Genomic DNA, 18528 nt, shown 5'->3' on the forward strand with positions numbered 1-18528 from the left:
TATAATCCAAGGTCCAACATATTCCAGAAAGCCAGCCATCATCTTTTTGATGTCATTCTACACTCAAATCAGACATTGAAGTTCTTCTGGCTTCTGTTGGCGTAGCCAGAGATTACTGAGGTGTGATAGTATTGACTTAATGATGCCTGATTTATTATGAGGTATTTGAACCTCATAACATACCTGACATCAATTGTTTCACTGAAGGAAACCTTCCTTCAACCCTCAAAGGCAGCAGCTGAACAGCAAACCAAAAAATAGCAGGTTATTTAAACAAGTATATTTTTTTATTGTAAATAAACAACATTCATAAAAAGTTTAGTTTGAATAAAATCAGAAGAAAGATGCATCTGCACATTAAATTCTGTAAAACCTGAATTATAACATGGAACGTTTGTATAGCCGTATGTACAACTATTCAGTTTGGAGAGCAATCCTGTCCATCCCATTAACCAGAAAATGTTTCTATCAACCAAAAAGTGCGACTTTAAAATTACTCGAGACACATTACACCCAAATTTTGAATTTACCTACAACACAGTCAATCTGAAAGAACACAATTATAAGATAAAAATATTCTTAGCGCCACTGTTTCAAACTGGCTGACTCCTTTTTTGTGGCCTCTACATCTCTTCAGCTCAGTCTTCCAAAGCCTGACATCTGTTATTTGCACTATCCCCAAAACCTATTCCTACTGGACTCCAACAACTACACTATTCACTTCAGACATCCTAAAACCAAAATAGCATTAAAAGTGGGAACTTTTTCCTTCTCTCGCTCACCAATGGCAATAACATTTACATCAAAATGGCATTTGCAAATAAATATGCCAAATAATTATACTGAAAATTACAGTAAAATGTTTATAACTATTGTGACATCATGGCTGAAAAACATTTAAAGTCAGTCAGAAATCTGTCTTTTATGTATTAACAAATATGAATAATAGAATTCTGTGTATCCTGTAGTGTCGCCTATTTCTGCCCGTTCCGGTCCTGGACAGGAAACGACACGAGGCGTCCTTATTGCTCAACACTGTTGGGATGAATGAAGCTCGATGTTTGGTCCGACTCAGAGTCTAAGATGAGGGACTGGCATGGTGACATCACGGAAGAATCGATGGACGAGGGCGTATTTGGCTGATAATCTTTTGTTTGGGTCATAATTCAGCATTTCCTGAAAAGGGAAAAACTGAATTCAGAGATAAAGTCACAAGGTACGACATGTGGACCAACTACGGCCCCTCAGGCTTTGTAATCCGGCCCGCTAAACTTGTTTAAACTACATAATTTTAGGAAATAGATGCAGTTGTAAAATTATTTTTATAATATGCCTTGCATATGTAGGCTTTGCTGCTTGTTAAAGACCAAAACCTTTTATACAATGGTTTTTACATGTGATTTGCATTTGTACAAATAAACACTCCATCCATCTGCTTCTCAACTGGCCCACCTGTCAAATTTTAGAACTCTGTGCGGCCCATCAGTCAAAAAGTTTGCTCACCCCTGGTCTATGAGGATGGTAGAAATTAGTAATAGATTTATCAAGAACACAATTAGCAGAGTGAAAACAATCACCAGGTCCAAAGTCATGCATTCTGCTGAATTACTGCTTTAAACCGGCTTCAATTTTTTATTTAATCCACTCCAATCTCATAGCTTTTTGTGATCTCAACGAAGATAAATTATTGAGCTCAGATTGTCCTTGGTGAGACTGGGAGGTGTCACCAGGATACGTTAATGCCTGACAGCTAGATAATCCCGGCTGTGCATTCTAATCAATCAATGGCAGGGTTTTGTCCTCTGATTGTCAGGATGAATTGGAGTGAAATCAGATGGATTCAAGACTCGTCTGACCCAAGCTTAACACACGCACCAGTAATTATAGCTTAATGAATACAGGTATATGAACAAAGCACTAATGTTCTTACACCAAGTAGTTCTCTCCCATCTTCCTCCAGAACCGGTGCCACTTTTGCTAAATCCTGCCGAGCCCATTTGGGGAATGACGGTTTGTAGTCGGGCATTGACGTGACTCCGGGCCACACGGTCTCATCAGGTGTTCCCAGGGTGCGGAAGATTCTAAACAACTGATCGATCTCTGAGTCGCCTGGGAACAAGGCCCTCCTGGTGACCTATGCAACAGGACAGTGAAGACAGGGATTCCATGTTTGATGCTCCTTTCTCACAGCAGAGCCTGTTGTTCAAGATGGAACTGAGTGAAATACCATTTCAGCAAAGATGCAGCCCAGACTCCAGATGTCGACAGCTGTGGAGTAGTATTTACAGCCCAGGAGGATTTCTGGTGCTCTGTACCAAAGTGTTACCACCTGTGAACAAGAAAGGAACGAATGGAACAGGAAGAGTGGTCAAGGGTAAAAAAACTAAACAAATTTTGAACAAAATCCTTTTGAAACACTTCTGTTTAGTTACACGTATATCAAAAAGTCATGGTTATGAAAACCCAGTGTTAGTCAATTTAAACTAAATGTGTGGAGGTGTGAGACACTTTGTTTCCATCATTTCACATTCCTCTCTACTTTTTATTTCACTGATCCCCAAATCACTTTACAAGATTGTTGTGGCAACACACAGCGAGAGACGAGACGCTGCACTTAGTGATGTCGACCTGTCAACGACGTACGAGACCGATAAACGAGAGTAGGCCTTCTGTCAAGCAATGTCTGCAGTTTACTGATGATGCTGTTTCATCAGAGGCTGTAAGTGCTCCTGGATCACATTCAGTACCACGTTGATTTTTATTGGTTCCATGTTGATACGTGTACAGCAAACCAGAAACGGCTCATCAAAATGATTTGCAGAACACTATTTCATATAAACTGCTAAAAAAAAATTAAATAAAAAAAATAATTTAAATATATTTTATTCTAAAAAAGATTTGAGTGGATTTTATCATTTAATTATAGTGGTACCTCTACTTATATGAAATTAATTGGTTCTGGAAGGAATTTCTTCAGTAGAACATTTTGTAAGTAGAGACGCGTTTTCCATGCAAATGCCCAAATCCATTCCAAGCCCCCAAAATTCAGACATACAGTAAATGTTATAGAAAGCATAAAAATGCATCAAAACATGTAACAAATACATGTTACAATTAGATTATTACACAATAATGAGAGTTGTGCATAATGTAAAAAACAAAAAATAGAGTAAAGAATAAAATGATGGTCATTTACCTTTTAACTGCTGTCCTCATCGTTTTTTACCCTCTTTAGTTCATGCGCTACTTGCCTCACCATGCCGAACAACAGAGTGGATTCCAGTCCTCCTTTTGAACTTCTCAAACCACCCACGCAATGCCTTAAACTCCCGGTGTTCTTTCACCGACTTTCCCTCGCCTGAATCCTCCTTCATGAGGCCATTCGCACATTATTTCCGTAAAACTATCAGAACACCTTATGGGTCGAGGGACGAATGATGAGGACGCTGCATAGACACTTATCTAGCTACACACAGGTCCTTCTTAGCCAATGGGATGCCAGGAAGATGCTAGGTATTAGCCAATGGTAAAGCAGCTGTAAGAATGTTGCGTTCAGGAACCTTTGGGAGCTGCGAGTAGCAGCCCATACTGTATTTTTACCTTTCGTATCCAGAAATTTCTTTCGTAACAAGAGGCAATATTTTCCTGTTGAGGCGTTTGTAAGTAAAGGTACCACTGTATTGAGTTTGGGCTGACAACACATTTTCTGAGGACACAAAATGTAATTCCTTACTCCGAAAATGATTCCTTCAAGGTGTTTTGGGGATTTTGCACTAATCATGTAACGCTACCTCATGCGTGTATGTGCGAACAGGCACCCCAAAGGCTCTCGCCAGGCCAAAGTCAGCAAGCTTGATCTCCCCCTGGGCGTTGATGAGGAGATTCTGGGGCTTCAGATCTCGATGAAGAACCCTGTGAGAGTGGCAGAAGGACAGGCCTTGCAGAAGCTGGAAAAGATAACTCTACAGACAAAAAAAACAACAAAAAAACAACAACAAACAAACAGGTGAGTCAAGTGAAAATTCACCATCAATTATTCTTGATGTCTTGAAAACCAAGTTGGATTTGTAAATCCAGCTAAGGGTTTACCTTCACCAGAGGCAGTGGGATGCCAGTGACGGAGGACGAGTCCATGAACTTTTTCAGATCCTGGTGAAGGAACTCAAACACGAGGTAGAGTTTGTTCTCCGTGTGGATGACATCCCGCAGTCTGAAACATTTTAATGCAAACGATAGATTAACAACTGACGACTCCACAAGCAGGATTCAGTTCAATGATTGAACATTAAGATACTTACTTGACAATATTTGGGTGACTCAATTCTTTGAGAAGTGAAATTTCTCTAATGGCAGTGCTGGGGACTCCTTCTGTTTCCCTAAGAGAAACACAAGCCTAGTTCATTCACAATGAAGTTAATCCTCTAATCGTACATTATCAAAATGTCACCATTTTTGCATTTCACTGGGGAATCACGACCAGAGTTCTGCAATCAGCTGCCTATAGTGGCATAAATACACTCAAAGAATTTAAAATTGCGCTCCTGTTTTGTTTTCATTTCATCTGAATGAACATTCATTTTCATGAAATGCTTCTTCCACTGTCGCGGGCCACAGGATTGCTGGAGCGTCTCCCAACGGAGTTGGGGCGAGAGACTGGGTACACTCCAGGCCCTACACCGGTGCACCCCAGAGCCACATGAAAGACAAACAAACACACTCAAATCTACAAATAATTTGAAATGACCAATTACAATAACCTGAAGTGCATCTGAAGATGGGAGGAAGCAGGAGAACCCAAAAAAACTTCATGCAGACATGGGGAAAACATGCAAATTCCACACAGAGCGGGACTCAAACCCGGAACCTTCCTTCTATGCGGCGACAGCGCTACCCACAAATGATCCTTTGTTACATTTCAGAACTGATTTTTTTTTTTTTTTGAAAAATAAGGTTTACAATTTGGTCAGACCTGAAAGATTTTTGTGAGATTTGAATGGAAAAACAATTTTAGACATTACCTATAAAGATTTCATCCAATTAATCCCAAATCAATCAGACTGATCACAATGAGATTGCAGCTGCAATCGGTGCGGATGAGTGACATACTAAAGCCTGACTACTTAACATACTTTATACTACAGACGGGTCATTTTATTTCTTAATTTTTATTACTTATTAAAAATTATTAAAAGCTAATATGGAGCATGTGATGCAAAATGTATAAGACACTCCTATATACAAAGTTGTGCATCTTACAGCCCCTGAATATATACACTATCAGTGCACCATTACTGCCAGTAATGCAAACATATCCAGCAGAGCCTGGACTTCCTTTAGTCTGATACAAAGGTCGGAAAACTCTAGAGACGAGTTACTGGTGCCACCTGCTGAAGGACAGGAAATCATCCGGCAGACATATTTCAAAAGAATGAACAAGTAGTAATGCAGGTCCAACAGCGTTTGTTTTTCTACACTAAATCCCACTATTAAATAAAACACAAACATGCAACACAGGTTTCTGCAAAAGACTAACTGTGATGGGTTTTTGTTTGGCAGTGAGCAACAAGTGGAATATAACTCCGACAGGTGAGACCAGTTCATCTCAGTACAGTCACAGACAGACGCCCAACCACTGTGTCGCTGCACCAACTTCAGGTCACCGATGTTGGATGAGGTTGGACAGTCAAAAACTCTTAATACTTAACAGCATTTTTTAATTATCTTACTGGGTTCCTGTGACTCCAGATTCATCACAGGAGCTCTGGTCTCTACGAAGTCATTCTATTACTTCTTTTGAAACGTCCCAAGCATCATGTTTTGAAGGAATATCGACCAGTTTACGATCTATCTGCAGGATAATATGTAAACGACGTGTGTAAAATTTACAATATGTTTTTCTGCCGTTGAACATGAGGAATTAACTTTACTGCTTCATTGCATCCGAAGTTGAAGCATCTGGTGACTCCAATACTGTTATTTGGGCCTGATGTTGGCCAACAATCATAACTTACGTCTCTAGCCGGATTTTCTTTAGAGCAACAGTTTCTCCGGTGACTTTGTTCTTGGCTTTGTAAACCACTCCATACGTCCCTTCTCCTATCTTTTCAACCTTCTGAAATGAATCCATCTCTTGATAAACCAGTAGCGAGGTTGTTGGTCGTTTAGCTGGTTAGCAAGACTACCTCCTTTGTGTGTGGGCTAACTGCTCGGTGGCTATAGGAACAAACGTTAACGAGTGGTTTGACCGACATATAATTAATGCTGCGTTAGCCTGGTCTAACAACGCAACCGGCTGTTGGCAGGAGTCCCCCCGAGGATAACGTTAAACTTTCCAAAGTCAGCTCGAACTGGCAAACGTTGGTCGGGATAACTGCATGATACGTAGATTAGCGTGGCGGATGCTCCACTGTGGCACACAGTGAAACGATATAGAAGCATTTCCCGCGCTATCAAGGGAGCGTTTGTTTCAGACACAGGGTACACCGACAAATGGAGGCGAGCGGTATCTTCCCCGGGATGGGTTGGCGCTTCAAAAGCCCTTTCCTTGGAAAACGTTGTGGGAGTAAAATCCCGATTTATAAACACGGTAATTACACTCTGGTTTAAACCGTAGATTTCACTGTCTACAGTTCTAAAGCCCTAAGAAATGGAGCCATGTTGTACCGGGATGACACATAGAACAGAACGAACGAACCTCTCGTGTTCCGTCAAACGACAGCAACGACAGGACCGAAAAGACAGCAAGGAACATGATAGGGCAGCAAAATCCAGATAAACCAATCAGATGCAGAGTGGGCGGGCAATACATGCTCCATGTGTCCCCCTGTACTGTAATCAATATTAGGATATTGATATTGATAAGAGAGAAAAAGTGATATACGTATTCACATGTTTTCACGATTATTACAAAGCACAGTGAACACAAAGTTCTTAAACGATATTACAAATCACAATGGCACATTATAAAAGAAATAAGTATTTCCATTTTCTGTTGTTTAATACAGCTACATTTCAGAAGAGAATATTGTCAAGCTCACTTTTCTGCACCATATTTGATGTATGTTTCAGATGCAACTTATGTTGCAGATTGAAAATAATTAAACAAATCACCGCTACTACTACTACTACTACTACTACTACTACTACTACTACTACTACTACTCATAATAATAATAATAATAATAATAATAATAATAATAATAATAAAAAGAAAGAAAGTTTCTTGAAGACGTTTCACCTCTAATCCAAGAGGCTTTTTCAGTTCAGTTTCCTCAGCTTCTTCACCAGCCACCACCAGAAATGAAGAAGCCTCTTGGATGTGAGGTGAAACTTCTTCAAAAACCTTTCTTAAAGTCCAGTGGATTGATATAAACAGCTTTGGATCAATAACAATAATGAATATGAATTATAGAGTAGGAATGACAAGGTAGAACAAAGTTAAAAACAAACATAGACTGTTCATTGAGATTCTACGGCAGCGTAGAGCTGCCAGACCAAGAAAATAAAAACCGGGACGTATCACGTTGTTTCGTGATACGTATCATGTTATTTCATGATAGTATCACGTTATTTCGTGATACGTATCACATTATTTCGTGATATGTATCACGTTATTTCGTGATACGACTTTTTCAAAGTGGTTTTATTTACTGTCTGCTGGCCATCAGTAAATCATGGCTCCTTTACATGATGCCATTGAATTATATTTCATGCTTGGCTTGAGACATGGTGAGATTTTACAGTTATTGGGCTCCGTGGATGAAATTTATATAAGCATGCGTACCCTAAGACGACATTTGAAAAAGATGGGGCTATACCGGAGGAAAAACGAGTCGGACCCTCTTGAGGTAGCGTCTTTCCTCATTGATGAGCTGGAGGGACACGGCCGGCTGCATGGATACAAGCTCCATCATCTCAACATAACATCTTATCACGAAATAACGTGATACGTCCTGGTTTTTATTTTCTTGGTCTGGCAGCTCTACGCTTCCGTAAGATTCAGTTGAGAACTGTAAAAACTCAAAAAAATAGAAGTGAAAAGCTTTTTCTCATCTTGTAAACTATTGAAAAACATACAGTACTTCATACATAGTTTGAAGTATCGAACTAATCACAATCACATCATATAGCCTCTCAGTTTCCTTTCTGATTGAAAAAAAAACACTGCTAGAGTTAATTTCATCAATCAGACCTGTTTTCCATTATTATTATACAGTATTACACTGCACTTCAAAAATTAACTGCACCTGAGACTTTGAATGATGACAGTAAATGTATATTTGCAATTGAATACATTACCACTAACATAACCCTAAACTTCACTTTTCAAAACATATTTAGGGTGGCAGTTTCATATGAATGAAATTATTTTCTGATTTGTGAATGTTAAATTTTTTTGTCTTAGAGAAATGTGGAATTATTTATTATTTCACATTAAACCACAAAAATACAATCAGATTCATGCATTCTGTGACATAGTCCCAAAGTTACTAAATCCAGGAGCAATTCTGTAAAATTCCCAATGTTTTTCTTTTAATTTTCAATGTTTCAAAAATGACAAAGGACTGAGTTCCGTGATAATTCTGGAATTTAAAAAAATTAAGACATACTAGATGGTACTAACACATTGAGAAGCTCATGATCAACTGTTAATTGTTGTTTGTTGCTCAGATGGGAAAGAATTTACCGTATTTCCCCCGGAACTGTTCTGTTAGCACATGAGGGGTCACACAAAGTACAGTTAATGGTCGCACAGGCTTGAGACAACTGCACAGGGAAAACCACCATTAGGCTCAGTTCATAACCTATTCTCTGATGACTTCATTGTTATTTATGTTTTCCACATTGTTGATGGTTTTAATTGGTAAAATAAGTATTTTTTTTGTTTTTATCTTACTTATTTTTACTTGTATTATTCATTTGTTCATCTTCTTCCGAGAGAAGAGGATGAGAGAGAAGGGGATGCAGAAGACAGGGTTAAATGTAGGCAACTGGTTCGCTGTGGCAACCCCTGAAGGGAAAAGCCGAAAGGAAAAGAAGATTTTCTTCTGCTTTGTCCACCGTAGTGGGTCGCGGGGATCTTGAGCCTATCCTAGCTGGCTTGGGTGTGGGGGGGGGGGAAATCGGGGCGCAATGCCAGACAGAGACAGACAAACATGCACGCACCCACTCATACTTGCAAACACTTTGAAGCCGGCCACTTAACCTGAAGTGCATGTTTTTGGAGGCAGGAGGAAGCCGGAGAACTCGGAGAGAACCCACGCAGACACGGAGAGAACATGCAAATTCTGCACATTATTACTATTATTATTATTATTATTATTATTATTATTATTATTATTCATTTATTCATTCATCTTCCGAACCACCTTATCTATCGTAGCAGATCATTATTATTATTTTATATGTCATAAATAATATATAATATGATATAGATTATATTTTAGTATATTCAATATTATTACTTGTATTTGCTTCTTGTTTTACTTATAATTATTTATTATTTAGTTATTTAGTTATTTTTATTTTTATTTAAAATTTTAGTTGCTCAATGGATTTCAAAATTTCTCAGCTCTGTAAAACTAAATGGATTATTATTATTTTTTATCATTTCCTGATTATTTTTGAAATTCAGTTAAATTGAAGAAAAAATCTAACACCTCATCAACTTGATACATTTCTGTAAAATATATTTTTTTAAACATATGTTTGAACATGTCTTAAAACTTTGAGAAGGGGGCAACAAAAAACCCATAATTGTAGAATTTTTATACGCACCTACATGGACCACTCCATAAGTGAAGAGGTTAAACAAACAACTGGAAGGATTTCAATAATTTTATCTAGAGTCCATAATATCATCACCACTTAATGCCTATGACCTTCGACCCCGCAAAACTTCACTGCATTGAAAACTGACGTGATTCTACAAAGTGCATTGGCTCTGGGACACTTTGGACATTGTTCTATCCTGCAAGACTCTAAAATGATCTACAACAGCATCCTGAGCCCAGAATGATCTGAAACTGATGGTTTGGTTTTCACAAGTCCACATTTCATATTTGGAATTGAGATTGTAGTCACAGGAACTAAAAACAGGCTAAATCCACTGCTATGAAAAGCAGACCAATGCTCTGTTAAGAACCTTGTTCTGCAACCGCTTTCATATTGCATCACTCTTTATGTTGTAATGAAGTATACACGGTGCATGTCAACATCATATTAGCTTTATTATGGATAACAGATTGGTGGACCACATCACAAATTTAAATGTTTTTCCATATTCCAAATCTATAGAACAGAGAAAACATGAATCATGAATTGAGAGATATTAGTGATAGAGATAATATCTGTCCTATTTGAAAGTATACAATGCTTGAAGTGAAGTAGAAAAACAGAAGTAACAGTTGTTGAATTGAAGCAAAACATTTATATTTAATAATGTGACACATCCATTATCAGGTCATTCCATTAAATGAAATTCTGTCTTCATTTCAATGAAACTTTGGCCCATGACAGAGCATAAGGCTCATAAAATAAGCAGCTGGTATTTCTGAAAGCACGTATTCTAAGAGATGTTGCTGCCTGGGGTAGACAGCAGGATGCTGAGAGGAGGTCAAAGAAATAAAAGAATGCTATTGATCTGCCATCCTGACTCTGAGCTCGTGACTCTTAAGCCTGAATAGTTGTAAGGTCATATGTCAAAAGCATGCATGACTCGAGCTTTGCTCACAGCTCTTATCTACATCACACACCACTGTGATGTCAGTGTTTCTTTTTCTCTTGGTGTTTATCCAGTATTTATTCGGTATATAATGCCTGAGCAGTGGATATGTACAATTTCCTCCGGGATTAATAAAGTATCTATCTATCTGTCTGTCTGTCTGTCTGTCTGTCTGTCTGTCTGTCTGTCTGTCTGTCTGTCTGTCCGTCTGTCCGTCCGTCCGTCCGTCCGTCCGTCCGTCCGTCCGTCCGTCCGTCCGTCCATCTATCTATCCCTTCATTTGCATGTGGAACTGGATAAGATAGAAAGACGAGGAAGAAGGCCAGTGTGAGTAAGACCATAGATCAAAGCTAGTGCTTCAATCAATAACAGTAGGACAGAGCACTAGCTTTGATCTTTGATCTATGCAAGTAGGTCAGGGTAAAATTTTGGGGTGTCGTGGGATGTTGCAGTCTGTGACTGCATTCATTCTAGTTTGTATTATACTTTTGCTTTGTCTTAAATATGTGATAAGTATATTGTTTAAAAAAGTCACCAAAGTTTACAGTCAAACACAATAGAGTCTGTCAAAACCAACTTTAGTTAACTAAATAACAGCCATATGTGTTCAACTTCAGAAGGGGTGGGGCCAGTTTGTCGACTCCCAGTGATGTCAGACGTGAGTAGAAATTTTATGGTAATTCAAGTCTGAGGCTTTCTTTAAAAGAGAGAAATGAGATTCCACTCTGGGATTGTGCTGGGGTTCAGGACTTCTGGGTGAGGATTGGGGCTCAGACAGAGGAAACACAAAACCAAACACAGGATGACGACTCTGAAACTGGCAATGCTGGTTTTGGCCCTTGTGTCTGCCACTGCAACACGTGAGTACATTGTTACAATGATGTATGTATAATAATGTACTGTACGTTATGTACATTGTTGATGTCCATGACTGGTTTGAGTTGGGGATGTAGTCTTATGTTTGTTTTCTGTGAGGAATATAACTTGAGCGATGGGTGAATTTCTAAATAGACAATAATTATACACATCTATTTCCTTATTTAATATTTATTGCAGAGTTGTTGTTTTTTAACAGCAGAAAGCAACTTGTTTAAAACAAATTTGTTCTCAGTGAAACTATATGCTCTCAATTTCATTTTAGGGTAAAAAAAAAAAAAGGAACATTAAAGGTACCATTTATTTGAACCCAACAGTGTAATTCTTCCCTTTGTTTGAAAAAAATTAAACAGTTTTAAGTTTTAAGTCATAGGAGTTCAGATTTTAGTAACAACAAAGTCAAGAACTTCACACCAACACACTCAAACAGCAGCAGGGGTCAGTGCATATATTTATTCTCTGTGACTAATTTAAATCAAAACATTTCCAAACAACTACAAGCCTGTTCTGAGTGTTGAGTTAGTGAAAAAAAATTAAAAGAAAATTTACTTTGCCTAAAAAGTGGTTTCAAATTCATTTTATGCCAATAGGCACAGCGTGAAGAAAATACAGTAATTAACAATTAGCTGTGGTATTGGTGGTGTTGTAAGGGAATTTCATGCAATTTGGGGCATGCACACACAGACACACACACACACACACACACACGCACACGCACACGCACACGCACACGCACACGCACAGGCACAAAATAGCTGGGAGAAAACCAAGCGAGCCAGTTGTCTGGGTTCCAGGTTCCTCTCACTAGGATTACTGATGCTGCAGCTCAGCTGAGAGTCACATGAAAAGGATTGGGGGGGATTTCAGGTCGTGTGACTCCCAGCGCCTAGAACACAGACACTCCTCACCCCTCCTCACCCCTCCTCACTACCACCAATGCTAACCTGCCGGCATTTACGTAAGCATCTCGAACATTATGTGCAAAATCTCCTCAAACATCATCCAGAAATTGCCGGTATATCTATTATAATTATAGAATATCACTCAACTTATATGTAACAAACAAACATGATCTACACGAATAAGCCTCTCTTCCTGAAGAGTCTTAATCTTCTGTACAGAGCCAAAAAGTAAATTTACCCGTTACCGGTCATGGAACTCACGTATGTACCCGGTGTGGAAGGATGGGGACCTGAGATTCAGGAACTGTTGGTCTGGTGAGGCTCTCTCCTCTGTTTCTAAAAACATTAACAATATGGAACTCTCTCTGCCAGTCAATATAAAGGTGTTAAACTGTCTAATCTCCTTCGTAGGTGGTGAAGTAACATTTGATCTGAAAAATGACGGCCCAACTCTGACTGGAGCAAGAGCGACCTTCTCTATTAATCTCAACTTCCCTCCAAACCAGACGGTGCGCTCTGATGGGCAGGTGGTCTGGGCTCGGAACTGCACGATTAATGGTGAGATGACATTCTCAGTGAAGCCGCACTAACTTTGGTTCTTTTAACTAGTACTTTTTATTGTCTGATCTACAGAATTATAGTTATGAATGTGTCAATTATAGATGGAATTTGTCATATTTTCCAGGTCAGCAGTATCAGGAGGGTCAGGCTGTGTATCCCGACCAGGACTCCATGCAGACTGGAGTTTTCCCTGATGGCACACCGTTCACCAGAACCCAGAATAGGAAAAGCCGTTACGTGTTTGTGTGGAAGACATGGGGTAAGGAATTTCATTTCATAATAACCTGTGCCTATGTTTAGCTTTTATCAGTTCTGCGGTGGTTTGATGGTGCTACAGCTAAGGTTACTGATTATGAGAACAGAAGAAGTCACAGTGACATAGACAGAAAATCATCAGTGAGTACAAATGACTCGCTGAACAGACATGAACACAAAGAACAGACTTTCTCCCCTGGAGCCAGGGAAGATAAAGTTTCACACAGGCTGTGATGATGCCATGGTGATGTTGCTTTACTAGGAACATCCTCATTGCCAAGTGGCTTGACTCTGGAACCCCAATCATGTGCAATCACGTGTTTATTATCAGCTGTTAATGAGTTATCAACAAAAAATTTTGCATTACAGTGGATCCAGATGTATTTTTTTCTTTTTCCTCTTTGGTTTTGACTTTACAAAACCTTTTACTTTCACCACAGATACATGGAATCCTTTTAGTTTTTACCGCACTTTTCCAAATACACACAATTTTGCGGCTTTTTTCTTCCACAGCAAGACAAAAACAGTACCATCTCATGCACTAGGTGATGAAAGTGACTCCTGGAGAATCAAGAATGCAAGAACGATATAATTTTGTAGTGATTATTGGACCACTCTAAGGAATCACGATGTTCCTCCTCTGAAGGGCGTTACTGGCAGGTGGCGGGTGGACCGTCCTCCTCCCTCTCTATCAGCACAGATGAAGTCTCTCTGGGCTCCTACAGCATGGAGGTTGTCATCTATCACTGCCGTGGCAAGAATAAATTTATCCCTCTCGGCTATGCCTCCACAGTCTTCGCCATTACAGGTAAACTATGTCACGGAGTCTACCCAAACTTGTACAAAATGGTCGTGCAGCAGTTTAGATTTCAATTCCTCATATTAACAGCTTTGCATCTTTTCTCCCTTCAGACCAGGTCCCCTTCACCTTATCACTTTCCCAAGTCAATGATATCAACCAGAATGACCAGAGCTTCATCCAGAACCGAGCCATCGCTTTTAATGTGAAGCTACATGATCCCAGCCAATACCTCAACAACGCTGACATCAGCTTCAGCTGGGACTTTGGTGACAGTACTGGTACTCTTATTTCCAGAGACCTCACTGTCACACACACATACCTCACCGTTGGGAACTACAAACCCCAGGTGGTCCTCATGGCAAGCATACCCAACGGATGTGGAAACCCCACTGCTGGTGAGACTTTAGAGCTTTACATGGTCTTTTTCATCTTTCATGTCAGAAAACAGTTTTTGCTCAGATGCTTTCCACTGTTTTTTCCAGTCGTTCCTGCTTCCGCCGCTCCAGCTGTGGTCGTGATAGACTCCACCGCCACACCAGCCGGAGCAGACACCAACACAGAAGATGGAGAAACAATCATTGACACGGACACTGAGGTAGTAGAGGTTGCTTCAGTAGCACCAGCAGGAGTCGATACAGCTGTTGTTCCAGAGGAACAAAATCCTATTGCTCCAGAGGGAGATACTGCTACGGACGGAGATGCAGATGCTGCAGCAGCAGGTGAGGGGGATGCTGCTACCGAGGAAGCAGATGCTGAAGCAGCAGCAGGTGAGGAGGACACTGTGACTGAGGGTGCAGATGCTGCAGCAGCAGGTGAAGAAGACACTGCTACTGAGGATGCAGATGCTGCAGCAGCAGGTGAAGAAGACACTGCTACTGAGGTTGCAGATGCTGCAGCAGCAGGTGAGGAGGACACTGCCAGTGATGAAGCAGATGCTGAAGCAGCAGCAGCAGGTGAAGAGGAAGCGGCGGCCTCTGTTGCACCTCCAGCTGAAGAGGAGGCAGATGATGCCACCGTAGCTGATGGAGATGAAACTGCAGTGGAGACAGATCCAGCTGAAGAAAATGTCCCCGTGGTTGATGCTACAGCCTCAGTTGCCCCGGTTGCGGAGGGAGATGAAGCTGCAGCTGAGGTTGCCGAAAACACCACTGATGCTCCTGGAGCAGCTGCAGAGGAAGAGGCTGATGCTGATGCTGCAGGAGAAGTTGTCCAAGTTGTAACAGAGCCTCCTGTTGATAATGCTGTAGCACTGGCTATTACTGAGACCACAGCTGTAGATGAAGCAGCACCAGCTGATCCTGAGGCTGAAGCACAGGCAGCCGAAAATGAAGCAGCAGCTACTGCAGCTCCTGCAGGTGAGGATTTACTGCCAGCTGCAATAAGCTTATGTAAAAACAAAAGATGATTACTGTTATAAGGGCATGATGATAATATACACATATATATTACAATATGTTTTTAAATTGTCACCTACAACCAGCAGGTGATGAAGAAGCTATTCCAGCTGAAGGTGAAACAGAGGTGGAAACAGATCCAGCAGAGGTTCCTGTCATTGTGGTGAAAAGACAAGCCCCAGAGCTGACAGCTGACTGCATGGTCTACCGCTACGGCTCCCTCGCCACCTCAGTAGAAGTTATTCGTAAGTTAATGCAGCTTTTATTATCATAGCAGTTTAAACTGTTGGGGTTTTTTTGCTTCTTTTGTAAAGCTTGATGATTCAGTAGTGGGAAATCTCTCTGTGTCTCTTTCAATCCTTCAGAGGGCATTGAGAGTGTAGAGATTGTAGAAGTGTCCAACATCGTGTCAGTGGCGACTGAGTTGGATCAGAATGCTGTGGATGTGACTATTACCTGTCAGGGAAGGTGAGCAGTAACATTCAGGTAGCATCTATTATTACATTAATGTTGTGGTGCTGTCATTAATATTCTGTGAGGTAGCATTGTAGCGTAGATTACAGATGACATAATTAATGCATAATTACCTGATTGTTATGTATTTATTTTGTATGTAGGTGACAGAAACTATGATATTGCTCATTATGCATCATACTTCTAAAGGAAACATTATGACTAGAACATAGACTTATGATGTTCTTCATGTAACCATGTCTGTTGTTCCATATTTCAGTTTGCCAAGCGAGGTCTGCACAGTAATTTCAGATGCTGACTGTATCACACCGATGGAAACAGTCTGTAATGCAGCAACACCCTCGCCAGACTGTCAGATGATCCTTCGGCAGTTCTTTAATGACTCTGGAGTGTTTTGCCTTAATGTCTCTTTGACCAATGATGTCAGTTTTGCTGTGACAAGCGCAAGAGTCAGTGTAACAGTAGGTGGGTGGAAGAAAATAAGCTAATATGATGAACTTAATCCATTCAATCTGCCCTCATTTGTAAAATGTTCTTAATTTCCAGCCTCCAGCGGCTCCCCAGCTGGAACTGCAGCCATAATCCTGGGTGTCATGTTTCTCAGCTGCGTTATTTGTTGTATTGGGCTGATGTACAAGTGAGTACCTCTTCTAATAATCTAATTTACCAAAATTATATTGAAAATTTTAAATGGTAATTTACACATTAATTATACTAACTTGTTAATTGTGGCTTCAATGTATGAAATGTTCTCCTAACCTTTTTTCTTTTCAATAAAAATGTTTTTAGATTTTTAAATTGCTGGAAAATAAAGTCAGATAAAAATGAAACCTACTTATTAAACTATGTCAAACAAACAACAGCATCTTAGATAATGAATGTGATCTTTCACCAATTATGAAGTATTTCCTTAAAAAATCTGCAACAAACTTTTAATAGTTTAATTTGTTGGTGACATTTTGGCCTTTATTTGATGCCATACAGTGTATCTGCTCATGCATTCCAATGAGGAACATCCCATTCGCAGTTTAACTTTGTCGCTTGCCTCGTCAGTTGTCTCACCTGTTGCATGTTTCCCAACAGGAGGCTTAAGCAGTACCGGCCACTGAGTGAAGACACTGATGACACCAATGGAGGCAGGTCAGCTGTAACCTCGGTGCCTTTGTTGTTGTGGAATCTGCTGAGCCGACAGTCACCAGGAGAGAGTCGACCATTGCTTCAGGGAAGGATTGTGTGAATTATCAGATCCTGCACTTAACATCTATAAAACCTGTTAAAATACTGGCTTCACATGTCATTACCTAATTAAAATAGTACTGAAACTCCAAGACAATGTGTTAAACCATAAAAAATTAAGTATCAAAGAAAGTGAATCAGACTTTTGTTTGAGGTGTAGAAAGACTCGTTTGTCGTTTAACAATAGTTTGATGAAAAGGTGACATACGTTACACATTTGTAGAAGAAATTTATAAACATTTTGGCCTGAAGTGTTACTCATTCATTGGTATAGTTTATAAAAGCCATAAATTATTTTATTTTGTCTCACACTAATTGGAAAATTAATCTTAAGAAATTCTTTTGCAGTTTCTTCACAATGTATTTTAAATAACTTGCATCAAAGAATCTTATTGTGTTTGCTACCCTAAAACAAATAAAACTGAAACTCCATCATTGCTACCTGTTTTCTTTGTGTTAATTTTTTTTCCTTTTCATCTTCTTCTTTTCCTTTCGGCTTTTCCCTTCAGCGGTCGCCACAGCGAATCAATTACCTCCATCTAACCCTGTCTTCCTCTTCTCTCCTACCTGTGGAGCATACCCACTAACAACATTGACCATCACACCTTCGATTTCTAGCTTCAGACTCATCACTCTATCTGACACTCTTTTTTACCTCCAGGACATTCCTAACAAACTCCTCCTTCAAAATACTCCTACTCCATTTCTTTTCCTATCTACGCCATGATAGAACAACTTGATCCCTGCTCCTAAACCTCTAGCCTTGCTACCTTTCCACCTGGTCTCCTGGACACACAGTATGTCTACCTTCCTTCTCTGCATCATGTCAACCAACTCTCTACCTTTTCCTGTCATAGTTCCAGCATTCAACGTCCCTACTCTCAGTCCTATACTCTTGGCATTCCTCTTCTCTCTCTTCCTACGAACAAACTCTACTCCTCTCCTTTTTCGACCAACAGTAGTCCAATTTCCCCCGCCACCCTGCAGGTCAACAGCATCGATGGCGGTCATTGTTAACCCAGGCCTCGACCAATCCAGTATGGAACTCATAGGTTTAATTCGCATGTTTGATTTGGCAAAAGTTTTACGCCGGATGCCCTTCCTGATGTAACCCTCTATATTTATCCGGGCTTGGGAGTGGCACAATAAGACACTGGCTTGTGTCCTCTTGTGGCTACATTTTTTTCCTTCTTATGTATTTATTTATTTGTTTGGTTTTTTGTTTTTGTTTACATCATGATTGTAATGAGGTTGGAACGGCTTTAGTCACTCCAGATTCAAACACAGTGTCAGGCAAAAGAGGAA

General features: G+C 40.0%; 2 protein-coding genes across 3 annotated transcripts; one reads left to right on the plus strand and one right to left on the minus strand.

Annotated features, from left to right (window-relative positions):
* Positions 1-272: 272 nt before the first annotated feature.
* On the minus strand, positions 273-6662 carry cdk2 (cyclin dependent kinase 2). The gene is made up of 7 exons (XM_068314887.1): positions 6012-6662; positions 4299-4376; positions 4090-4210; positions 3792-3962; positions 2228-2329; positions 1931-2134; positions 273-1176 (listed from the first exon to the last, which is right to left on the minus strand). Exons 1-7 carry the CDS (start codon positions 6125-6127, stop codon positions 1072-1074), a joined length of 897 nt encoding a protein of 298 aa, XP_068170988.1. The 5' UTR covers positions 6128-6662; the 3' UTR covers positions 273-1071.
* A 4780-nt stretch (positions 6663-11442) lies between these two features.
* On the plus strand, positions 11443-17660 carry pmela (premelanosome protein a). Of its 2 annotated transcripts, none has more exons than XM_068315392.1 (12): positions 11443-11583; positions 12721-12816; positions 12913-13059; positions 13187-13321; positions 13964-14125; positions 14230-14514; positions 14602-15474; positions 15600-15758; positions 15879-15981; positions 16247-16452; positions 16534-16624; positions 17071-17660. In XM_068315392.1, exons 1-12 carry the CDS (start codon positions 11526-11528, stop codon positions 17222-17224), a joined length of 2469 nt encoding a protein of 822 aa, XP_068171493.1. In that variant the 5' UTR covers positions 11443-11525; the 3' UTR covers positions 17225-17660. The 2 variants fall into 2 exon arrangements, with proteins under 2 accessions (XP_068171493.1, XP_068171494.1); XM_068315393.1 differs by having other exon boundaries at positions 15603-15758.
* Positions 17661-18528: the final 868 nt, after the last annotated feature.

The sequence above is a fragment of the Antennarius striatus genome, chromosome 5 (assembly GCF_040054535.1).
Source record: "Antennarius striatus isolate MH-2024 chromosome 5, ASM4005453v1, whole genome shotgun sequence".
NCBI classification, from domain to species: domain Eukaryota; kingdom Metazoa; phylum Chordata; class Actinopteri; order Lophiiformes; family Antennariidae; genus Antennarius; species Antennarius striatus.